The sequence below is a fragment of the Rhea pennata genome, chromosome 13 (genome assembly GCF_028389875.1).
Source record: "Rhea pennata isolate bPtePen1 chromosome 13, bPtePen1.pri, whole genome shotgun sequence".
NCBI lineage: Eukaryota > Metazoa > Chordata > Aves > Rheiformes > Rheidae > Rhea > Rhea pennata.
In genome coordinates, this window is record NC_084675.1 from 20,087,798 (window position 1) to 20,108,439 (window position 20,642).

At 38.2% G+C, this 20,642-nt stretch overlaps 1 protein-coding gene across 1 annotated transcript; it reads right to left on the bottom strand.

Annotated features, from left to right (window-relative positions):
* Positions 1-80: 80 nt before the first annotated feature.
* On the bottom strand, positions 81-19,345 carry MLYCD (malonyl-CoA decarboxylase). The gene is made up of 5 exons (XM_062586281.1): positions 18,857-19,345; positions 14,195-14,307; positions 12,391-12,547; positions 11,459-11,608; positions 81-1,453 (listed from the first exon to the last, which is right to left on the bottom strand). The coding sequence occupies exons 1-5, from the start codon at positions 19,310-19,312 to the stop codon at positions 920-922; spliced, it is 1,410 nt and encodes a 469-aa protein (XP_062442265.1). The 5' UTR covers positions 19,313-19,345; the 3' UTR covers positions 81-919.
* Between the last annotated feature and the right edge of the window lie 1,297 nt (positions 19,346-20,642).

Genomic DNA, 20,642 nt, shown 5'->3' on the forward strand with positions numbered 1-20,642 from the left:
GTCATACAAGATTGGTAACATTATTATCAAGTAGTGCTGTTAAGTGAAGTAAGGTATATGCTGAAATACACAACACAAGATTTATAGAGAAAGTTTATTTTATTGGTTTATGGGCCACATTTACCTTTTAATTAAAAAAAGCTCTTTATCAACTTAAAAATTTACCAGAGTCAAATATTTGAGCATAACATACATACCTGAAAACTTCTCAACCAAGCCCTAATAGAGCACTTTCTATTGCACATTATATTTTAGCAGACAAATCTGCAAACACTACATACGTGCTGCAGTGAGAGGTGCTAATATTCAACCACATTAACGTAAGGCTTCATCATGCTCCAGAAGAGCAAGGATTCAGTGAGATTTTGAGCGGACTTGAAAAACGAAAATATCAGGATGTTTTACATGAGAATGCTTGAGGGAGAAAACCACAAAGATATATTGAAATAAAGTTGTGAATTACTGTTCTGTATTTAATCATTTACCTTCACTATGTACTTCTTTCCATGTGCTTTGGTACTGATCTATTAAAATAGTACTACGAGAGAGAAGTGCCGCTCCTTCTGAAGACGTGGTTTGTAAGTTTATTATCAAGAGAATAATGGTAAGGCTGAAGAACAGTCCATACAAGTTACCACTGGCTTGTAACTCACTGAGAGGATTTTGCTCACCCTTTAACACACAGTTCCAATTCACTGGTACAGAAAATATGTCTGGAACTTGTAGCGACTAAATCACAGAACATCTGGCTTCGAATATACAACAACATAAACAAGACGACTGATAAACTGCATCATTTTGCATCCTGCTGTGCTGAGTAAGTTCGTTTTATGAAGGGCATTCTCATTTTAATATAGACACTACAGAGTATCACAGCCCTCTGCAGTGAGGAATGCTTGTCCTTAGTTTTTAACAGTATTTAAAGCTTGCTATTTTGCTGAAACTGAGATACCAAGGAAAGAACTTGCTCTGACGCTTTAATTTGTTTTGTCCCTAGGTATGCTGCACTGTTACTGGCTGTATCCTCTAAGAAATACCGGTAGTTTACCATCATGCCACAAGAAGCACCAATGCCCCTGGGGCTTGTGTCTGCCATCCAGTTAATCCGCCACATCACAGCACCGTTCTGAAGATGAAAATTTGCTACTGGATTGAGAGCATAGCCACGATGTTTCTCTCCATACAAATACCAGGCACAGAGTCTCATAAATGGCAAATGGAGCACTTTGACCAATTTTTCTGATCTCACCCATTCATTGTTAGATAAGAGTTTCTTCAGAGTTTCCGTGGTACGGCCTCCTGTGATCGCAGAGATTTCCTGGCATTCTGATTCTGTAAAAAGTTCATTTCTTTCTAGTTCTTTTGTTTGTGAAGAGAGGAGACCAACAAGCCATTTTGTGAATCCTGGGATAGGCGAAAGACTAGAAAAATCTTTTATCTGAGGAAGTTCTTTCTGTAAAGAAGAGAAAAAAAAATCATGAGTTTTCTCATGATTGACAATGAGAAGTCTGAGTGAAAGAAGAGCTGATATCCTTTTCTTGAGATCAAGTGAAGACAAGGAATTCTGAGAAGAGAATTAACACAGATTGGGGGGGAGGAGGGATCACCCCACCTGTAACAGCTTAGTGTCTAAAAAGCACTTGCAGCAGTAAGAAATTTTGACAGCGACTGAACTTCTTTCCATGCATACCATCTATTTAAAGGAATTTATATAGTGCTTTTCAACATCACATTCTAGTATATTCTTTTATAGACAGACATCAGCAAATGCAATCATGTGCCACAGAAAAGTTATTCAGAGGGATAAGGTTAAAAAAATCAGTACATAAGTTTTCAAAACCTTTTAAACGTCATTCTTTTTTTGTATGTAAATACCTTCCTTTGAATCAAGAAAAGTTTATGGTTTGTCTACTGAAAAACTTAGAAGAGATCATCTTCTTTTGTATGATTTAATTAAACAGTGTGGTGTCAAGATTTTTAGGGGGAAAAAAAATTCCTGAAGTTTGAAAAGAGGTTCTTTATCCCAACGAGCTACTTTTCATGCTACTCAAACTACAAACTTATAAGTAAAAACTATTAATTACACAACCATGTAAAGCAAAATACACATTAGCAAAATAGTGTGTTAGTTTTGGGCAAAGCAACGTGAAGAGTTAAAGAAGAAAACTATTATCAAAGTCAGTGGAGCAAGTCAGGGGGCAAAGAAAAAAAGGAAGATAGACAAAAATGGAACTGCCACTGCACTGTTTTAATTATTATTCATATAGAAGGAAGCGGTGGTAAGAACAGAGACATACATCAACGTTAAGGAAGCATCTTAATGACAACACAAAATTGTCTTTAAATGACTACAAAACATATTCTTTCCATTTTGAGTATTTCCCTGATGATCATTAAAAAATCATTATCACTCAGGGGCTATCTTACACTAGCAAACGTTAATGGCCAGCATACTGCTAAGGGTGTTTCAGTTGTACGTGCGCTGCTTGCATCCTCAGGTACTGCTGTGCTCTGCACAACAGTGCAGTCTGCTTTCTCTATCATGAGGACACAGAAGCCAGGGAAAGCAGGACTGGTGTGCCTCAACTGTGTACTGGAGCACGAAGGCATGCAACATTTGTTAATAACTTAGAAAAATAACTGAATGAATATTCAATTGAACATTTACATCTCCTTTCTCCTTCCTACATTTAGCTTCCCAAATAGCTTACTGCTGTCCTGCTGGCTTCTGGCCCTATAGTACGCCGAGCCAGCCCAAATCTACCATCCATCCCTTCAGTTCTGTGACTCCTAACTGCTTAAGCTGGCTAATCTCACCAGCTCCCCTTAACCAACGTTCACAAATCAGTTCAAAATAATTTTTTAAAATTTCAGTACAGAATCAAATGCACTCACTAAATCGTTCTTCGATCACCTTTCATCTGGCTCATGTTTTTCAATCAAGGAGTATGCCTAGTCATCAAATTTGGAATCCATTTTTCTTTATAGCAGCAGGATCTTAATTAGTGTGATTAGTAAGCAGAGTTACTCTTAGACGACCCCTCGCCAGCTACAGTTTCTCTGGATGTCACAGAGATCACAGACTTGTAAATTTTAACCTGTTAGAACATTAGCTCCCAAAGACACTAACAGTACTAGCACAAAAACACAGATCTGAAAAAGAAGGGGAAGGCAGAAACATGGCCCAGAAGCAAGTTTTTAAAGGCTACTGAAAAAATTCTCGAAGATATTTGTCCCTGCAGAAAGAGGCTGATAGCTTTCATTTTTGTCACCATGGTAATGAGCAGCATCACTCACTGCCTTCCTTTCTCTCTCAGCACCCTGAAAGCTGACCAGTAGTGACACTGCAATGACTTGCCTGTAACTTAGCTGCTTAGACAGTATGCTGTCAAGTGACTTGACTGTTTGCCTGCCAGCTCTTACCGAGGCTACACAGATCTCTGCCCAGAAGGGAGGGTCACAACTCCCTTCTGAAGATTCAGTGACCCAGGACCCTTCTGCTTGTCCACACAGTAATGATGATGACAACACAGCAACTGTCCAGGATGTGACAGACCTGCAAACGAACCTTAAGGCATGGGAATGCAAACCTGTAATCTGTACTGAGAAGTACCTTTTTCAGGCTGGCATCCTTACACAGCAACAAGCTCCTCTCCAAAAAGATTGGATTTCAAAATCAGGGTTCATTTTTCTACATCTTCATTTTCTAATATGCTTTAAAGTTCATCTTTGGTCCATAACACAGAGAAGATGAGTGGCAGGAATAGATGGGTAGGAGTTTTCGAATTAGTGACCTATCAATGGGAAGTGCTAGACGCGCTGGTAAAGAAAGTACAGATGTTACTATTGTGTGGGGCAGGGCTGACCACCTGAAAGCAAAACAGGTTTTTAGAGGCTGTTCTCCTCCAGGGGGGATTCAAGGAATAGAGAACATGGAGTATTTTGTTTGGTTATTTTTTTTCCAACCCAAAGAAGGGATTCTATTCCTCAAGGCTGTCCATTTTTTCCAACTATATTATTTGATTTTATGAAAAAGTGCTTCTGACAACTCATCGCTTAGGTTTCCTTCATGCATTCCTAAGAGTTGTTCAGGGCTAACACCTGAGCGGGGAAGAGAGGGAAAGTATTGTTGAAATTTGGGAAGTAAATCCTCTTCCAGGTAAAAAGAAAAATGGATTGGACCATGAGAAAAGGCTGCTTAACAGAAAGTCAGCGCAGAACACTTCTAGACCTATCTCTGCTAAGAAAGCACAGAGCTTAAAAACACTATTTTGCTGTTGAACAGGGCTAACGAACAGGGCTTTCCATGTAGGAACTGAACCATGCCCATTGCCTCCAAAGGGTAACAATTTCAATCTCACTTCCCAGCTTGCAGAGCTGAGAGGGTAACAATACACAATGACAAAAGTGAAAACAAAGAGTTTCCTCCCCTGTTTGTGTATTAATACTAATCCCTGTATCATAGTTCCTACTTAACTACTGCAATTCTGCATCATGATGATGATGACTGCTCTGAAAACAAATGGTAAGCAAAGTGACCTGTTCACTAATCCCAATCCAGGTTACTTATCAAGAAGTTAGTAGACCCAACTCTATTAATAAACATAAAAGGAGAAAGTGTACGTATTTTTAAGAGAGATAAGATACAGGAAAGTGACCCCATTTTGAAGCTACAGTACTGACTACCACATATCTGATAAATGCTCACGTTTAGGAGCTTATCTGAGGCAGCCACTTCTTGTAGAAGAAACAAATAGATGCAGTGAAGTGAGCACATTTATGTTGTTGCTAAATTGATGTGCTAGTTTCTACGGCTATTGGTGGAATTCCATTAATGTTTATTTTCTTGTCAGAAATCCACACATCATTAAGAAGCAGCTGCTCCTTTTTTTTTTTTTTTTTTTGGTTGGGTTTTTTTTTTTTTTTTTACATTTTCTTTATTGCAGAAGAGTGCAGATTTCTCCTATTACCCATGCTGCATCTGAAACTGTCTTGCACTCTGAAAGCCACAGTCCAAGGTCACATCTTTCATCAATGAAAGCAAAGCCTGTTTGGAAATTATGATCTCCCCAGGTCACTATATCAAATTAAGGTAGCAATTATCAACAGTCCAACCAGAAAGTTAAAGTCTGCCACCAATTGTTCAGCATTCTATTACGTGATATAGTAGCTACCACTTTTCTCTCCCAAATGCCACAGGCTATGAAATTCTAAGCAGTTTTCTCAAAGGCTTCACCATAGCTATCCATGTCTGTCATCTGCAGGCTGAATTGCTATGATGTACCTTCTGCAGAGCTACAGACCATGCAGAGTGGCTATAAACACATTCCAAATTAAATGTCTGTCTAATGAGAAATCCATCTGTCTATACATTCACGAGCACCTATCAGCTAGCTAAAAATGCATCTGCCTACTTTTCTTCCAGCATCCACTTCAGAGTTTTTTTGTTGTTATTGTGGTTAATAGTTGTCTGGTACTATCTTAGAATTCTATTCATTTCCAGGAGGAATACATGCTTAAAATTTAAAATAGGTAAGACATTATTTACATTGTCTGTTCCCTGCATTACATATGTTAATGTAACTAAGATTACACAAAACACATAGCTAGCCAGTTCTCAGAACTGAAATCAAAGTATTATCAGTAGGTTAATGAATTCATCCCAACACCTGCCCAAACAGAATCCACGCAGGAGATATCCAGAGAACAATAAAAACTCATTTACAAAAACACCTCCAAATTATTTGTGCTGCAAGCTTTTTAAAGCGACTAACACAAAAGAAAAACCTTGGAATACTTAGAGCAGCACACTTTCTCCCAAGATGCCTCTGAATGTGAAACAGGCTACTTTCCGAGGTCCTGTTTTGATCTCTGTTACATCCCTTCTCTTGACCCAGTTATATCATAACACCTGTGGCAAATGCCAAATCATAATGGCCAGGCAAACACTAAGGATACAAACTGCTAACTGTGCAAATATGAAGAGATGAAACTGAGGGCCTATTTCTATGACTCAACTTCTTACATCCTCCATCTGCTTAAATTAGTGAAAGACTCAAAAGAGGGGCCATGTACTTCTGCATAATGTCTCAAACTAAGTGCTTACACTGAGGGTTACCTCACCAGAGGCACTAGTGCTTCAATTTTCCTAACAGTACTAAAAAAAAGCAATGTACAAGAAATATTTTCATGATGGAATCTGTACCCGACATCCATTTCCCTACCTACGTTCATGTTAAATAATGTATTACCAATTCAAGGAATTAGTAACAGTTCTATGTTTGGACCCCATTTTTAGGTCCAATTTTTAACTAACTTTATAGTATAGATACCTAGCATGTAAAGTCTGACATGCTAGTTCAATGTTCCAATACAGTTTCAAAAATCTTTCCAAATAAGGGCTTCAATAGGAGGAAAAAAGAACAGAAAAGAAAAAAAAAGTGGCTATTAGCATATTTCTAACTTAGTGCATGTCTTTTTCTGATCTAATGGAACTTCCCTCGTGAGGAATGACAGCAGAGATTTCAAGTTTTGAGGCTACAATGGCATTTACAAGTAGATGTGTCAGAGCAGGTTAAGTTAAGGCAAAGTCACATAAAGGATTTTTACTGGAAGATAAGAGAGAAGTTTTAGGAGTTTGCAGTCCCTTGGGAAAATATGAGTCCAATAACATTCTGCAGATCAAACAGATGTCCACAAAAGTTAAGTCAAACAAATAGCAAGTCATACAAGTGTATTAAACATCAACCATTCAAATGTAATGAAAAAGAGAAATTCCTCAACCCTTTCAAATGGCCTCTTCTTCCCCAAGTGTTTTATTATCAGTTCAGTTAAAGACAGACTCAACATATGTAACTTGGGATACTTAGCCAAGTAGCAATGCTTTAAAAGAAGACTTGTTTATTACAAAGCAACGCAAAGGTTGTATCTACACACACACATATATATATAACGTAACACATATAGAACACAAAAAATGTGTGTGTTTATGTGAGCGCATAAATCTATATAAGTATATATCAATCCTTTTCCTATCACAGACCTCAACTACCTATTTACACAGAATCAGCTGGAAGCATGCTTAAAGATACGTGATTTCTAATGCTAACAAAATTTTTTTATTGAGGCCATATTGCTTCAGCTGCTGCCACCAATATAAAGTCAACTCAGCACTACTGTTGTATTGTTTGTCCCTTTTAAAGTAAGTGGCTATAACGCTGCTCCAAACTGTCCACTGTGAACATAGCCTTGGAAAGTCCTTTGCTTATACCCGACCAGCGAGAAAGACAGCATACGCATGCAATTTAATGCACCGAAGTGGAATTTTCAGAATTTTGGAAGAAGGACAAAACATACGACTGATCACACACCTTGCCTTTGCCCTGCAGCAAGTTTGCAGTATATTGAGGCTGAAACACACAAGGCTTCTCTCCACTGAAAGGTAGAGCCCATTGAGATGGAAGTCACAAAGTTATACAACAAAGGCTGAATGACTACACATTATGAAAGTGCATCACATAATTCCTCATCCCAAACGGTGATAACAACAGTATGATGCTTTAGAGTTACTTCACAGGTGTGAAATATGTAACGGGTGATGATTCTTGCTGAATTCAAGACAATAAATTAAAGAACAATACTTTGGAGTGAAGAGGAAATAGTAAGGAAGAAAGTGGAAAGCAGAGAAAAGAGAAAAGTATTAAAAATACCACAGAACTACACCAAAATGTAGAGAACAACATCCATCATGGACAAATTGTCCTTGATTATCTTTCTTCTTTTTGGTACTCTTCAGTCCTACAACATTACCAAAACAAGCAAGAAAACACGGACATTGCTGTATCTTTGAAATAATTTTAACGTGGTCCTTCATTAAGATCACTGTTCATTTTCAACAGGCCAGGTCATTAAGTCCCTTTTACAGGGACTTTAATGTAATTCTAGTCTCAGAGTCAAAATAATTATACTGTCCTGCACTTACAAGAGGTGCTTAAAACACTTCTGGATTAGATTTCATCTTTTCACTTCAGACCTCACAAAAATTGTTTAATTTGCCATCCACGTACAAAAAGGAAGACTTCTGCTGTCCTGGCTTTATAGAACTCTTAAAATACTATCACATAAGAAGATTTCTGAAATGCATTGTAACTGCAGCATTCTGTATGTTCTTTCTTCACATCCATTCAGCAGAGACACAGATAGCCTCACCTCGCATCCTTCACGTATCTATCTGCTCCCCATGCTCCCCCAAAGTAAAGCAAAACCATGCTTTGATCTTGAACCAGAAGTGTGCTGGAAAGTTAGTAAGCAAAAACCTTTTCTTGTGCTATGTTCCCATCATTATTTTTATTAAACACAGCCCTAGTAACAGGGTAGGCTTCATAAGACTAGTGAAACCAACAAACAAACAAGGAAAAGCGATTGCACTCTACAAGGTACAGCTTGAAAGCAGCGCTATCTGAAGTTTCTCAAGTGGCAAGAAATGACTGATGGGGTGCCATACTTTTAAATTGTATTGCAAAAAAAAATAGATTTAAGATAATACCTTACTTTGATGACCGTGATTTAAAAAGTGGGACTCGTATCCAGCTGATCTAAAAAAAATGGATTTTATCATCATGCAATTTAACATCTTAATCCACCTACTGCTTCAGAACTCTCAGATGTAACTAACCATTCCTTCACATTTGATAAAAGGAAAGTAAGAGATACAGATGCATTTTCATGCACATCTTATACACTACTAATCAACATACATTAATGACTTTTGTTTTCTGAAGTTAATGTTGAAACTACTCTGGCTAATGCTCTTGACTTAAGCAAAAAAAACCTTTGATTTATAATGAAGCCTGACTCAAGAATAGCAAGAAATTCCAATCAAAGAATGGGACACAAAAGTGCTAGGTATTCTACGCTGTAGAAAGATCTGTGTTAATTCATTACAATAAAACATCAATGAAAATCGTATGTATTATGATTCTTAGAATGTTTCTTAAGACATAGAGCAAGAAAAAAAACAAGTCACTGAAATCTGTAACTACAGAATTCAGACCTATTTCATTTCCTATGAAAGGTGCAACTGTAGAAATATTACTCTGATCATGGTTTAAAAAACCAAGAAACTGGGGTTTTCTCTCTTGAACATTACTTCGATTCTTAGGGTAATTTCTGACTTTTAAAATAGTTGGATGGTTAGCCAAGTGAATTGGAGAAGAGGAGGAAAATGGGCTAAGGTGCCTTACTATCCAGACGCAAAGTCTACAAGGCAATGAGCACTTTAGAAGACAAGATCAGGATGGCCAGCATTTATCTTTAAAAGGTCTGATCAAAAGGTGAAAAAGAGAAATCAGGCTTGTAAATAAAAGCTGGCTTTAATGGGTTATCAAGCCAGATAGAACAACTGGGTCACCTACTCTGACCCCCTTTAATAGTGGCCCATGCTCCATTTCATAAATTTTCACGTGCACTCAGCTTGATAACGTCAGGTCAATTGAAGTATATCGTGAAAAAAAGATATCTGGTCCCGTTCTGAAGATACAAATAGATTAAAAAATCCAGAAACACATGATGAACTGCTAGAATAAATTATATCCATGCAGCTTCATAAAATACACTTTTGGGAACAGGGAAGAGGAATAGTAGAAAAGAAAGTTATGGTTGCTCCCAAATCACAGGAAAACAGCTTATTTTAAGTGTTCTTAATACCTTTAAAGATTTTACTCCATAAATGCCTGGAGAGATAAAACAGAGCATCTCTCTGCAGGTATGTAACATCCTGTTACACAGCAACAGTCAGCATGAAATCATCTTTCTTGCAACAGCACAAATACGAAGACGAAATATATATCTCATTTATGTAATGTAATACTTTGCCAGGTAGCTGAATTATGTTTGAAATATAAATATATAGAGAGTCTAAGTTTTGCCATGATTTCATAACCAATTAATTTTAAGGATGTTCATTTCAGATTCACGATATAAAACCTCACGTATAGCAACATATTTTTCACAGTAATTTGAAGCAGTATATGAAATTTAAGCAGGAAGGAAGAATGCTATCTTTGGCATTATATGAAATGTGTTTAGTTTTCAATATTAAATTACTTAAGCTTGAGGCAATAATATTATGCTTAGGATGCATTTAAAAGCTTTTCAGCCAAAGTGTTTGCTATTCATTGCATATTTCAAAGATACTGAGAGGGCTGGATTTTAAATGTAGAAACTTTGGCTTAATGTCTTAAATAAGGAGCACACTCTTCCATTGAACACATCATATTTTAGAACTTTCACATAGGTTATTGAAGTACAGTATATCTATTTGCCTGTGAAACTCAAAACTTTTATAGTATTTGCATAACAACTTAGCTATGGACAAATATGTTGTCTACAGATTATTTTATGAGAGCAAATCAATCATCCAGAAATTATTTTTCAGATGCAAAAGCAGGTAACTACATGAATTTATTTAAATTTTGCCTCAGTCAAGATCAGAGATGACATAGCCTAATTATACCTGGACTACTGCACTTTAGAAAGCCATTTTAAAAGCAGGAAGCAAAAAAATTTAGCCATAATACCCATGGGGGGGTGGGTGGGAGGCAACACAAATACAAACTTCAGGCCAGTCAGCTATGTTGCAGCATTTGACTAATTGATACTTTTGTATTAGTAACAGTTTGATGCATTCAATTTTAAATTATTTTGTAAATAATCCATAAGTTAGAACTTCAGTTTTATTTTCTAAACATCACTACAAATCCAAACATTGGAAGAATGAACATAAACAAGAGTAGTGACCACTACCTTTAAGTGGTAGCTTTGTTAATACTTCAAGTATTAAAGCCAGTTAAATGAAGGAGCGTACTTAACAGAAATCTGCCTCTTTCACAGCACTTTGTTTAAATGGATTTTCATTCTTTTCCCAGTTGCCTGGAAAAAGGTTCTCTAAGAAGTACCAAATCTGCTAACAATATTCCCAGAAGATGCAATGATATTATATGAATTCACAGAATGCATTTGCAATAAAGCAACTGAATCCTGTGACTTTCAAGAGTTGAAGACTTCTTTCTTCCTATGTAAAAAGAAGTGTCCAAAAAATAACTCCTCCTGCCCTTTTTTTGCTTTGTTTATACACATATTTATTCAAACATGTGCACTGTATACATAGTAAGTGGCAACTCATTGTAACAAATAAGCAAAAAGAATTATGTAAAGGAAATCTCTTTGTAACAGCGGCATCCATGAGATGCTGAAAAAGGAAATAAACAGGTACATCTAGCTGTAATTAACCGACAGCAGAAAACATTCTTCCAACTCTCTCCACATCTTCAAAGACTCAAAGCATATGTGAAGACCAAGCAGCTCCTCATCTTGAGCAACGAAACAGAATGGAAACTAATACAGGAATGCATGAAGAGCACATTGACCAAACATCTCATGTGCTACTTGCCACACCTACCTGCAGCTCCTTTACAACTCGTTTGATGAGGTAAGTCCCAAGTTCAACACCTTGAAGTCCCTGCTGAGTCAAACTGATTGAATAAAAAATTGCTGTTGTAATTTTGTCCAGATCTTCTGTTTCTATAGGGGGAACTTCCTTCACTATGGCCTGGGAAAATAAGAATTAAAAAAAAAAAGTTAGTAGTAGTTATTAGTATCATTAAGGGGGACAGCGTTCTTCTTCTCAACTTTCAAATGTATTAACATTTTTCCCACTGTTTTATTCAGTGTCCTCTGTGAGATACAATAAAATTCTAGTCAAAAATAAAAAGTAGAAAGACCACCTGCTTACCTATTAGCAAGTACGAGAAGTAATAATTGTACAGATTTTTGAAAACAATCATAATTTGCTTTGAAGTTTTAATCTCATTTACTATCTTTTCTTATACCACCTGCACTTGAGCAAAAACCTATAACAATTTATGCAGTATAACAGATATTCAGAGAATCCCTGTAATTTCTTAAGAGAAAAACCACCTCTCATTTCTTAAAAAGATAATGCTATTTGATAGCCCTAAAAAAATTTCTTTCTGCAAACAAAAATGCCTCCATTTTCAGTTTCTAAATACTGAGACTTCATATATAGGCAATTTTATCATGCACAGCAAAGAAGGTCGGGTGCAGTAAGGAACAGAAAAATTTGTACAATATGGATTAAAACACAATGATCTCAGAGATGATTTCTCAAGAAAAATACATCCATGGAACTAACTACAACACAATCATTTTTTTCCCTTAAACTAGGACACCATCAGCACCACATAACACATATTGTTTTTCAAAATTATAGGAGTAACAAATATTCCCAAAGCATTTGGAATTTTGGTTTCTAAAAGGTACGTATTGCAATTTGAGCACTTTGCTGTGAACTGAACATATCAGTGACAGTACCTGGATGCTGCTGGAGATTTCACTGGTTAGTGCCACATGCAAGACTATCAATGGTTCTCCTGGAATTGCACAGTGAGAAAAAAAGTAGCACCTTCTATATGACCCAACTCGACGCTTCATATCAAGCCAGTTTCTAACAGGATGCACGGCTTCAGAACTCAACGGAAAAAAGAAATTATATTTTTCATTTTAAAATTGAAGTCAGCTGGCCACCATACAAGCTCAGTACTCTTCCCAATATCAATGACTATCAGATCAAAAAATGAGAATCAGGCTATAAGTGAAAAAAGTACAAATCCATCCCAAAACTGTGATGAAGCTGATTATAAAGTGTATCTTGCATATCCAATTCTCTCTAGCTTTCTTTAGGGTATGTTCATTACATATCTCAGATCTCACTTGCACTTTGTGTTCAATACATTATACCAGATTCAGATCACTATATCACTGAAGGAGTCTGGACATACTTCTCTTCAGGAATTATTTTTCTCAACTACAAAACAGATAACACAATCATCCTTGTAAAACACTTCAAAATTTTCATGTGAAAGCGCAGTCTTTTCCAACAGTAATACTGTCTGGTAAAAGTTCAATCTGACATGCATTTCAAAATATTTCTGCTCTCCTACTCCAAACTATTCTAAAACATGTTTGTCACTGGCACAACAACCCCCACACTCTGGTGTCATTTTTTTTTTCCTGAAAGGATCTAGATGACAGTCAAGGGTAGTTTGTAAATTATTCTTTCAGAAGGTTCATGTAATGTACTGTGTAGAAACAAGAGGTGACATGTTTCACTTCAACCATTTTTAATACCTTATCCAAATGCTTTAATATATCATCTTCAACAATAACTACACTTAGTTGAAATTAAACACACTCAAATTTGTTAGCACCCCCCCAGTCATGTCTTCAAGGAATCACTCAGTGTTCTTTTCCCTATTACTTACTGAAGGAGTCTAATGTGTATGCCAAAATACCCTGAAGACTAAGTGAGATATTACTAGTTACTTTTGTTTTGAAAATCTAGGTTGTGTAAGCATTGTTTTCTTTACCTCACTGACATTTAAGTCATATACCTTCACAACTCCTTCTTTAGAGATTCATTTCAAGTTTTTCAATGACAAAGCATCAAACAGCATAATTTTTATTCAGTCATCTACTCGATCAATACAATTTTGAATATTTTAAAGAAAGTTAGAAATAAATGTTGTAATTTTAAGACATAATTCAGGGGCGGGGGGGGGGGGGAAGGTGCTCTATCCATACAGAGTTCACAACTGATTCTGGGCAGCTCACCTGACTGTTTTCCAGATAGGATGGTAAGCCTCACTACGTTAGAAGTAAAAAATGCTATGGAGCGTTCTGCCTGCCATGCTGCATCAGACTTCATAAGTATTGGTTCTTCACCAATTTTGTCACTCAGGGATGATGGAAGAGAGAAGGTGGCAGTGGTTATGGAGGTGGCAGCAGGAGCTGAAAGGGAGCGTGAGAAAGCAGTGCAGCAAGGATCTTTCTTTGCAGAAAAAGTAACAGCGGCACCTCTGGGAATGTGAAGAACAACTAAGTAGGAGGGAAGGAAACCAACCTAATTGGAAAACGAATCAAATTACAGGACTATGGTCCTCTTCACTGTTTACTTAATTCAGATTTAAAAAGAGTGCTCTTTAGTGAATTCAATGTGACTATTGCTTAATGATATTACTGTTCAGTATTGAAAAACATATCTTGAAAATAGCGGATCTGTACAATCACGTCTGCAGAAAGTTCCCATCAGCAAGTGTTAGCAATTTTTAGCACTTACTCGCTAATTTTTTGGAGTACTTCACAAGGTGATTGCCAAGTGACCCGTTCCAAATTTAGGAATCCTGTTGAAAACCATTCTGAAAGCATGTTCTTTAGAACTCCATTCATTTCCTGCAAAAAAAAAAAAAAAAAAAAAAAAAAAAAAAAAAAGAAAAATTGATTCTTTTGATAAATCAGCTAGGTGGAACCTAAGAACGTGAGCGAAGACAGTCTCGATTGTTTCAAACTACCACTGAGATCTTCGGAGAAATTAATGCTTCTGAGAAGATTAATTGCATAACAGCTCAAGCTTTCTTCATACAGAACTAAAACAATGCAAATATTTACCAGATACAATGAATTTACAGTCAGTAGTAAACCGCAGATAGGGAAATGGAAGAGAATGCAAAACAAAGATGAAAAGAAGATACTAAATAGAAGTATTTGAAGTCCTGACAATCAAGTAGTAGTTACAGAGCTGCTCAGATGCATTAATTTAAATGCTATGAAATAAATCATGGGAAATTTGACCAAAACAGGGACTTGAAATTTCTGCTACCTGTATTACTTTTAGTTGTCTAAAATTTCTCATTTGAGTTTAGAAAGACTTCTTGAACTCAGCTCAGCATGGATATCTCTTTAAGATAGAGCTTCTCTATTTCTTTCTCATGTTGCTTTGCCTATAGGATACAATATGATACTACCAACAACTTACCAGCAGCTTGGTCAGAACTTTAGGCTTACCTGAACACAACTTTTAAAAATCAGAAACTCCTAAGGTTCTTTTCAGACCTTTATTAAATAGCCAGTGCTACACAAGAGAGACAAAAATTATGTTCCAATGTACTTTGCTACATTTAAGGAAAAACAACAGAAGCAAAATATAAATCCATTCAGAAACTAACAATTACTACTTGAAACATCTTTCCAGAGTTGAATTATAGTCTCAGAACTTTCCTATGAAAGCAAAAGTACTTCATATTACATTCTAAAAAGATGAAAGTCATAGAGGCACTTTTTAACAGACACACATCAAAGAGGGCTCCTGTTGGCCAAAAATAATTGCTTTAAATATTCCAAGATGGAAGAAAAAATACTTCAATACGAGACACACTCTGACAGTACACCTTAGGGTAGCAGTAATCTACACAGGCAAAACAGTATTTTGTCTGATGTTTCTGCGCTAGTGGATTAGAGGAGAAAGTGGCAGGTAAAACAAGCTGTATTCAAAAACCAAATAAAATAAAAAATAAAAAGCCCAGAATTGTCTGCATTCAAGCATGTACATGAAGGGCTCAGCGCTCCTTCTGGCATGGCTAGGTCACTCAGGAATTGCAACACAGCTTGCATCACCAACAGCTTTATTGGCAAAAGTTGAATCTTAGCTGAACTGTCTCACATACTGAGTTGTCTGTTTCTCTTTTTTTTTTCCTCCCCCCCACCCAAATACATTTTTCCACTCTACCTATACAGGTGTAACTCAAGAAATGCATTCTGATTGCTTTGTTTATTCTGGCTTTAAGGTAGTTCCCTTGTGAATCCTTGTTTCTGCACAGCTCTGAAGTTTTTCAAAATAACTATAAATCATTTTGAGCAGATATCCCTAGGGATAGTGAAAGTCTCTATGTATTTCAGGGTTGTTTGTTTTCTTTCCTTTTGTAAGGGCACTCCGTGAGCCAGAAAAATAAGCTAGAGTTGTCAGAGCTGGGGTCAAACTAACAGCTTCCTATAGCTCTCCTGTCATCCATCTGCTTTCTGAAACACCAACACTATTGCAAGCTGTAGTCCAACAGCTGGTAAGGAAAACCGCTGATGGCTGCACTCCTGCTAGTCACTACTTCAAACACACCGCAATGCATCTACTGGCAGTAACATGGCTCAAATGGCAACAACCAACTTGGGAGAAAGACAGTTACACTACAGGGAAATTGGTAGAACTGGACAACAAACGAATCTGATACATTTTGCTTTTCTGAAGCAGCTACAGGTTTAAAAAAAGCACACTCCCTACAAGGGGATGTAACGATGCACAACTCTGAACTGAAGGTTATTTTTGAAGGTGTAGAATGTATTATAGAAGTACTTTAAGTCTAAGATACAGTGGTATAAAAACAGTGCAACTTTAACCATAGAAGAAAGTAATGGCATGAATATTGTTTGTAGATTACTTAAATTGAGCTGTAATTCCTATCAGTTGTAAATAATAATGCTTTATAATACTACAGTGCAGTCTGAAGCTGAAAAAATTATATCTGCTGACAAAATTTAGTATAGAAAGACATTAAGTACTTTACACTATCCAAAATCATGTTTAATACAAGCCATCTGAACAAAATGTTGTGTTTAATATCAAACTATGTCCTAAGTCTCTGAAAAGTTCAGTTCAAATGTTAACATTCTCAAGTTAGGTTCACTTATTTCATAGATTTAGTGGTAAGTAAATTCTTACTTTCATCTCCGAGGCCTTTCTAGTCAAATTACATTAATCTTTGCAAAGAAAAGAATTGGAGATATTTTATTAAAAAAAATAAAGAATACCAAACATTTGTTATTCCACATCCCAATTTTAAAGTTGTGCAATGAGGCACACTCAGATTAGCATTTAAAATTATACAGTTATATTCTGGTTTCTATTAGATGAGTATAGTAAGTGTGATTTTTTTTCATTCCATGTTTTTGCTATAAGACAGGAAAATACAGACTTTTTGATCTTCATATGACCTCCATATTTTGGGGAGCAACAAAACGGGAAAACTCTTAGAGAAAATATAGATTAAAAGCTTTGATTAAGACAATCTGCCTCTCTGATGAAAGAGCTATTTCACTTTCCCTCTTAAGCAAATAAAAACTCTATAATGAAAATTCACATACAGATACTCATAAACGTAGTATTAAACAGCAGTAACTAATATTCCATGTATATCAAATAGCTGGCTCAGCTACTGCTAGTTGCTCATTAAGTATCTGACAATACTATATATAAAAAAATGGTAATTGTCTAGCCTTTCACAATTCAGGAAGCTTTTTCCATGGCCTTGGAAAGTTTGAAGTTTTAAGCCTGATCTGCCTCATTCAGGCACAGTGATCTATATACCTATTTTGATTTTGCTGAGTATTTCAGTGTTTCTTCAATTTTTTTTTCAAATTAGTTTCAGCATATAGATACAGAATCCCCTTGGTGAGATACTGAAAGATCAGCTCATCAGCAAAATGGCATTATACAATGTCACAAAAATAGAAGTGGATTGTTTTTCTGCTTCCTGCATTGCTAATACTACTTCAAAAAAAAAAAGAGCCATAGAAGCTAGTGAAGTTTTCAGCACTACCACTGTATTTTTCATCTCCCCTTTTTTCACAGTTTTTCTATGCTTTAGACAATGAATAAAACATGCAGAAATTTTTTCAAGCAACTTTATCACCTGTAAACGTTAGTTTACTGAAATCTGTTCAACAAACAGAACACAATCAACCAGCAACTGGTGGTTCATCAACCAGCATCTAACAATGCAAACTGCTTGAGCATATATAAGAATACTTCATGCTACAGTAGTGGCTAAACCTCATTTTAGCAGCCCTTTCAACATGCAAAGTAGAGATTAAGGGTTGCCTAAGAAATATTTTAGATAGTTTAGGCAAAAACAAAATCCCAGTAGGCTTGATAATGCATTCTGTAATTTTCCTCCAGCATCAAGAACAAGTCAACGTGCTATCGAGTGCAAAAAAAGACTACAAGAATAGTTACACGTAACAAAGCCTGATCATATTACATGGCATGAAGCCAAGACTGTATTTTGAGAAGAAAATGCAACAAAATGCTTATGACACCCTTTATATTGAAGCTTTAATTCTGCAGACAACATTTTCCCACATTCAAATGGATTGCAGTATGTTTCTGAATATACTGTATCAGCTGATACCTATGCATTCAGCTGTTTTATACAGATTTTTATCCTGCTAATTTTTGCAAAATTCATTTGTTTTTACTTAAGATGATACAAGGGGATGTGGAAATTGATTACAGAACATTATTAAGTTATGTGATGTTTGTTACCCATCTTAATTGGCAAATAATCTTAACAACTTTTGCTGCCATTTCAGTTATATGGTGATCACGTTTAATTCACAAATACACTGTATTTTCCTGGCAAATTTAAGAACCCAGCAGCGACACAAAAACCATCTTTTTCTTGTTCAGCTTATTTTGAGTGTGAATGTTGACAAGCCAGTTGTGCTCAGTGTATCTGCGCAAGTCACTGTCTTCTTTCACTGCCTGCTGGGAAGCCCTATCACCAAATAGCTGCCACTACCTTCTGCTACATTGCTCCTGCTGTCAGAACCACAGCATCACACTGCTTCACATCACCTCCAGCAATGTCCTACCTCATCCATTTCCTTCACAGGCCTAACCTGAGTCCTGACAACTCCTTTCTCCTGGTGATATCCTTCACCCCTAGCATGAGGTGGTTGCTCTGTTGCTTGTGGTGCTATATGAGGCTCATGAGTCACGCTGGTGCCATCGCTATTCTGCTGAGCTTGAGGGCACGTCACCACCTGCACGACCTTATGCCATGCTGCGCCAGTGCGGCGCTTCTTCCCTTGCCACAACGCGACCCTTTGGCAGGTCTCCTACTGCCTGGAAAGCACCTGGGACGCCCCAAGCCGCATCCCCTCCAGCCCTCACCTTGACGTGCGGCCCGTCCACCGCCTTGGTGGCCAGCCCGTCCACCAGGTCGCCCCTCAGCTCCACCAGGAAGCGGAGCCCGCCCTCGAGGCGGCCCAGGTGCTGGAAGAGGCCGCGGTACCGGGGGTTGAGGTAGTAGCGGAGCCGGTCCTCGGCCTGCAGCAGGGCTCCCGGCTCCCTGCCCTGCTCGCGGGCCTGCAGCACCTTGGCGCTGAACTCCGCCACGCGGCCGTGGTCCACGCCGAAGTCGCGGGCCAGGCGGGTGAGGAGCTCGGCGCGGCCCGGCCCGGCCGCCAGGCCGCGGTAGTAGCGCACGAACTCGGCGCCGCGCAGCTCCGCCGGCGGCGGCGCCTTCTCCTTGGTCTCGTAGGGCGGCAGCTGCGGCACGGAGCGGCTCAGCAGCTCCTCCATGCCCGCGGCGGCGCCCGCTGGGCCGCGGCGCGGGCCGGCCGCCATCGAGACGCGGCGCAGCCCCCGCGGCGCAGCCCAGGGCCGGCGCAGGAGCCGCCGCGGGCTCAGGCAGGGGCCCAGGCGGCTCATTCCGCCTCTCGCGACAGACCGCGAAACGCCCGGCACCCGGCCAGGCCGCAGCACCGCCTCCGGGCCCAGAGCGGGCGGGCTGATTGGCTGGCGCTGCAGACTGCCAGTCCTGCCCGCCAATCGGAAGCGAGAATGGGATGCGCGTGAGGTGCGGCACGGGGTGTAGAAGAGGGTGGTTTGGCCGCCATTTTGAGTGTGGCGCAGAGCGCGGCAGGCCTCCCTGAGGCACTGCGCAGTCTTGCAAATTCTGTGCCCCTTAGTACGCGCAGCGGAAAAAAACTCAGGAATAAAGCTAAATAAATACATATCGTTCCTGGTTCTAGCGCTCCAATCTTACAGAGATGTCTCCTGCTGACATCCTTCCTGCCTCCATCCTTACTGTTGGTCCATGCCCATCAAAACAAGCGCAGCAGAAGGTCAGATGGATTTCAGTGAGATTAGGACTGAGCGCCAATTCTCCTGATCCTCCTGAGGAGCACAAGGAATTCTTGTTTCTCAACAATTTAAATAAAAATTGAGGACAGAATCAAGCCTTTTCTGCAAGTGGAAAAAATAGACATAAAAATGGAGCATTACTATTAGTATGCAGTCTAATTAAAATTTTTTAGAACTTTATGCTGCAGCATCCACGGAGCAAAATAATAAGTTATTCCAGCAGTATAGCACTGGGGAACTGAGGGTCATAAGCTTGAATACCTGTAAGGAAGGGAAAGTATGACTCAGCAGCATTGAAAGATACAAAATATACTTAAAAATTTGGATTCCAGAGGCAATGAACTAGGTTTCAGAAATTCCCATAACAACTTTACAACTTCATTTTCAGCAAAGGTAAAAGCCCTTAAATTTAGCTGGTTAGTCATTCGCTCCTAGGGGAAATGTGGACTGTCACAGCAAGCTTCTGTCTGTGTGAGATCTCAAGCTGGTATTTTCAGGTGGGCAAAGGAACCGGTGAGCAAGTTCTTTCACCAGCTAACATGCTGGTGCTTGTACATGTACTGCTTACAAACAGCAATGCTGCACTTTTTAGTGGGTATCCGTTACCTAAGCACACCTTTTTTCCATTTGAAAACCAAACCAAAACATTATTTGGCAATGCTCTGTAACAAAATGTAAACAGACCTTTTTTTTAATCAAGGACAATTAGAAATTAAACTTTTCTCTCCATATGTTTTCTAAGTTACATAATAATGATTTTAGTATGCTTATTTGTTTGTCAGATGTACGATAATATAATAAACCTCTCCTA

What these genes read in the sequence shown, in the direction of transcription:
- MLYCD (XM_062586281.1), bottom strand. Translation starts at nt 19,312, where the DNA reads ATGGCGGCCGGCCCGCGCCGCGGCCCAGCGGGCGCCGCCGCGGGCATG. An exon ending in TGGACGGGCCGCACGTCAAG is followed by an intron (nt 14,308 to 18,856) that starts GTGAGGGCTGGA and finishes TTTTTTTTGCAG; the next exon opens with GAAATGAATGGAGTTCTAAA. An exon ending in GTACTCCAAAAAATTAGCGA is followed by an intron (nt 12,548 to 14,194) that starts GTAAGTGCTAAA and finishes TTTTCCGTTGAG; the next exon opens with TTCTGAAGCCGTGCATCCTG.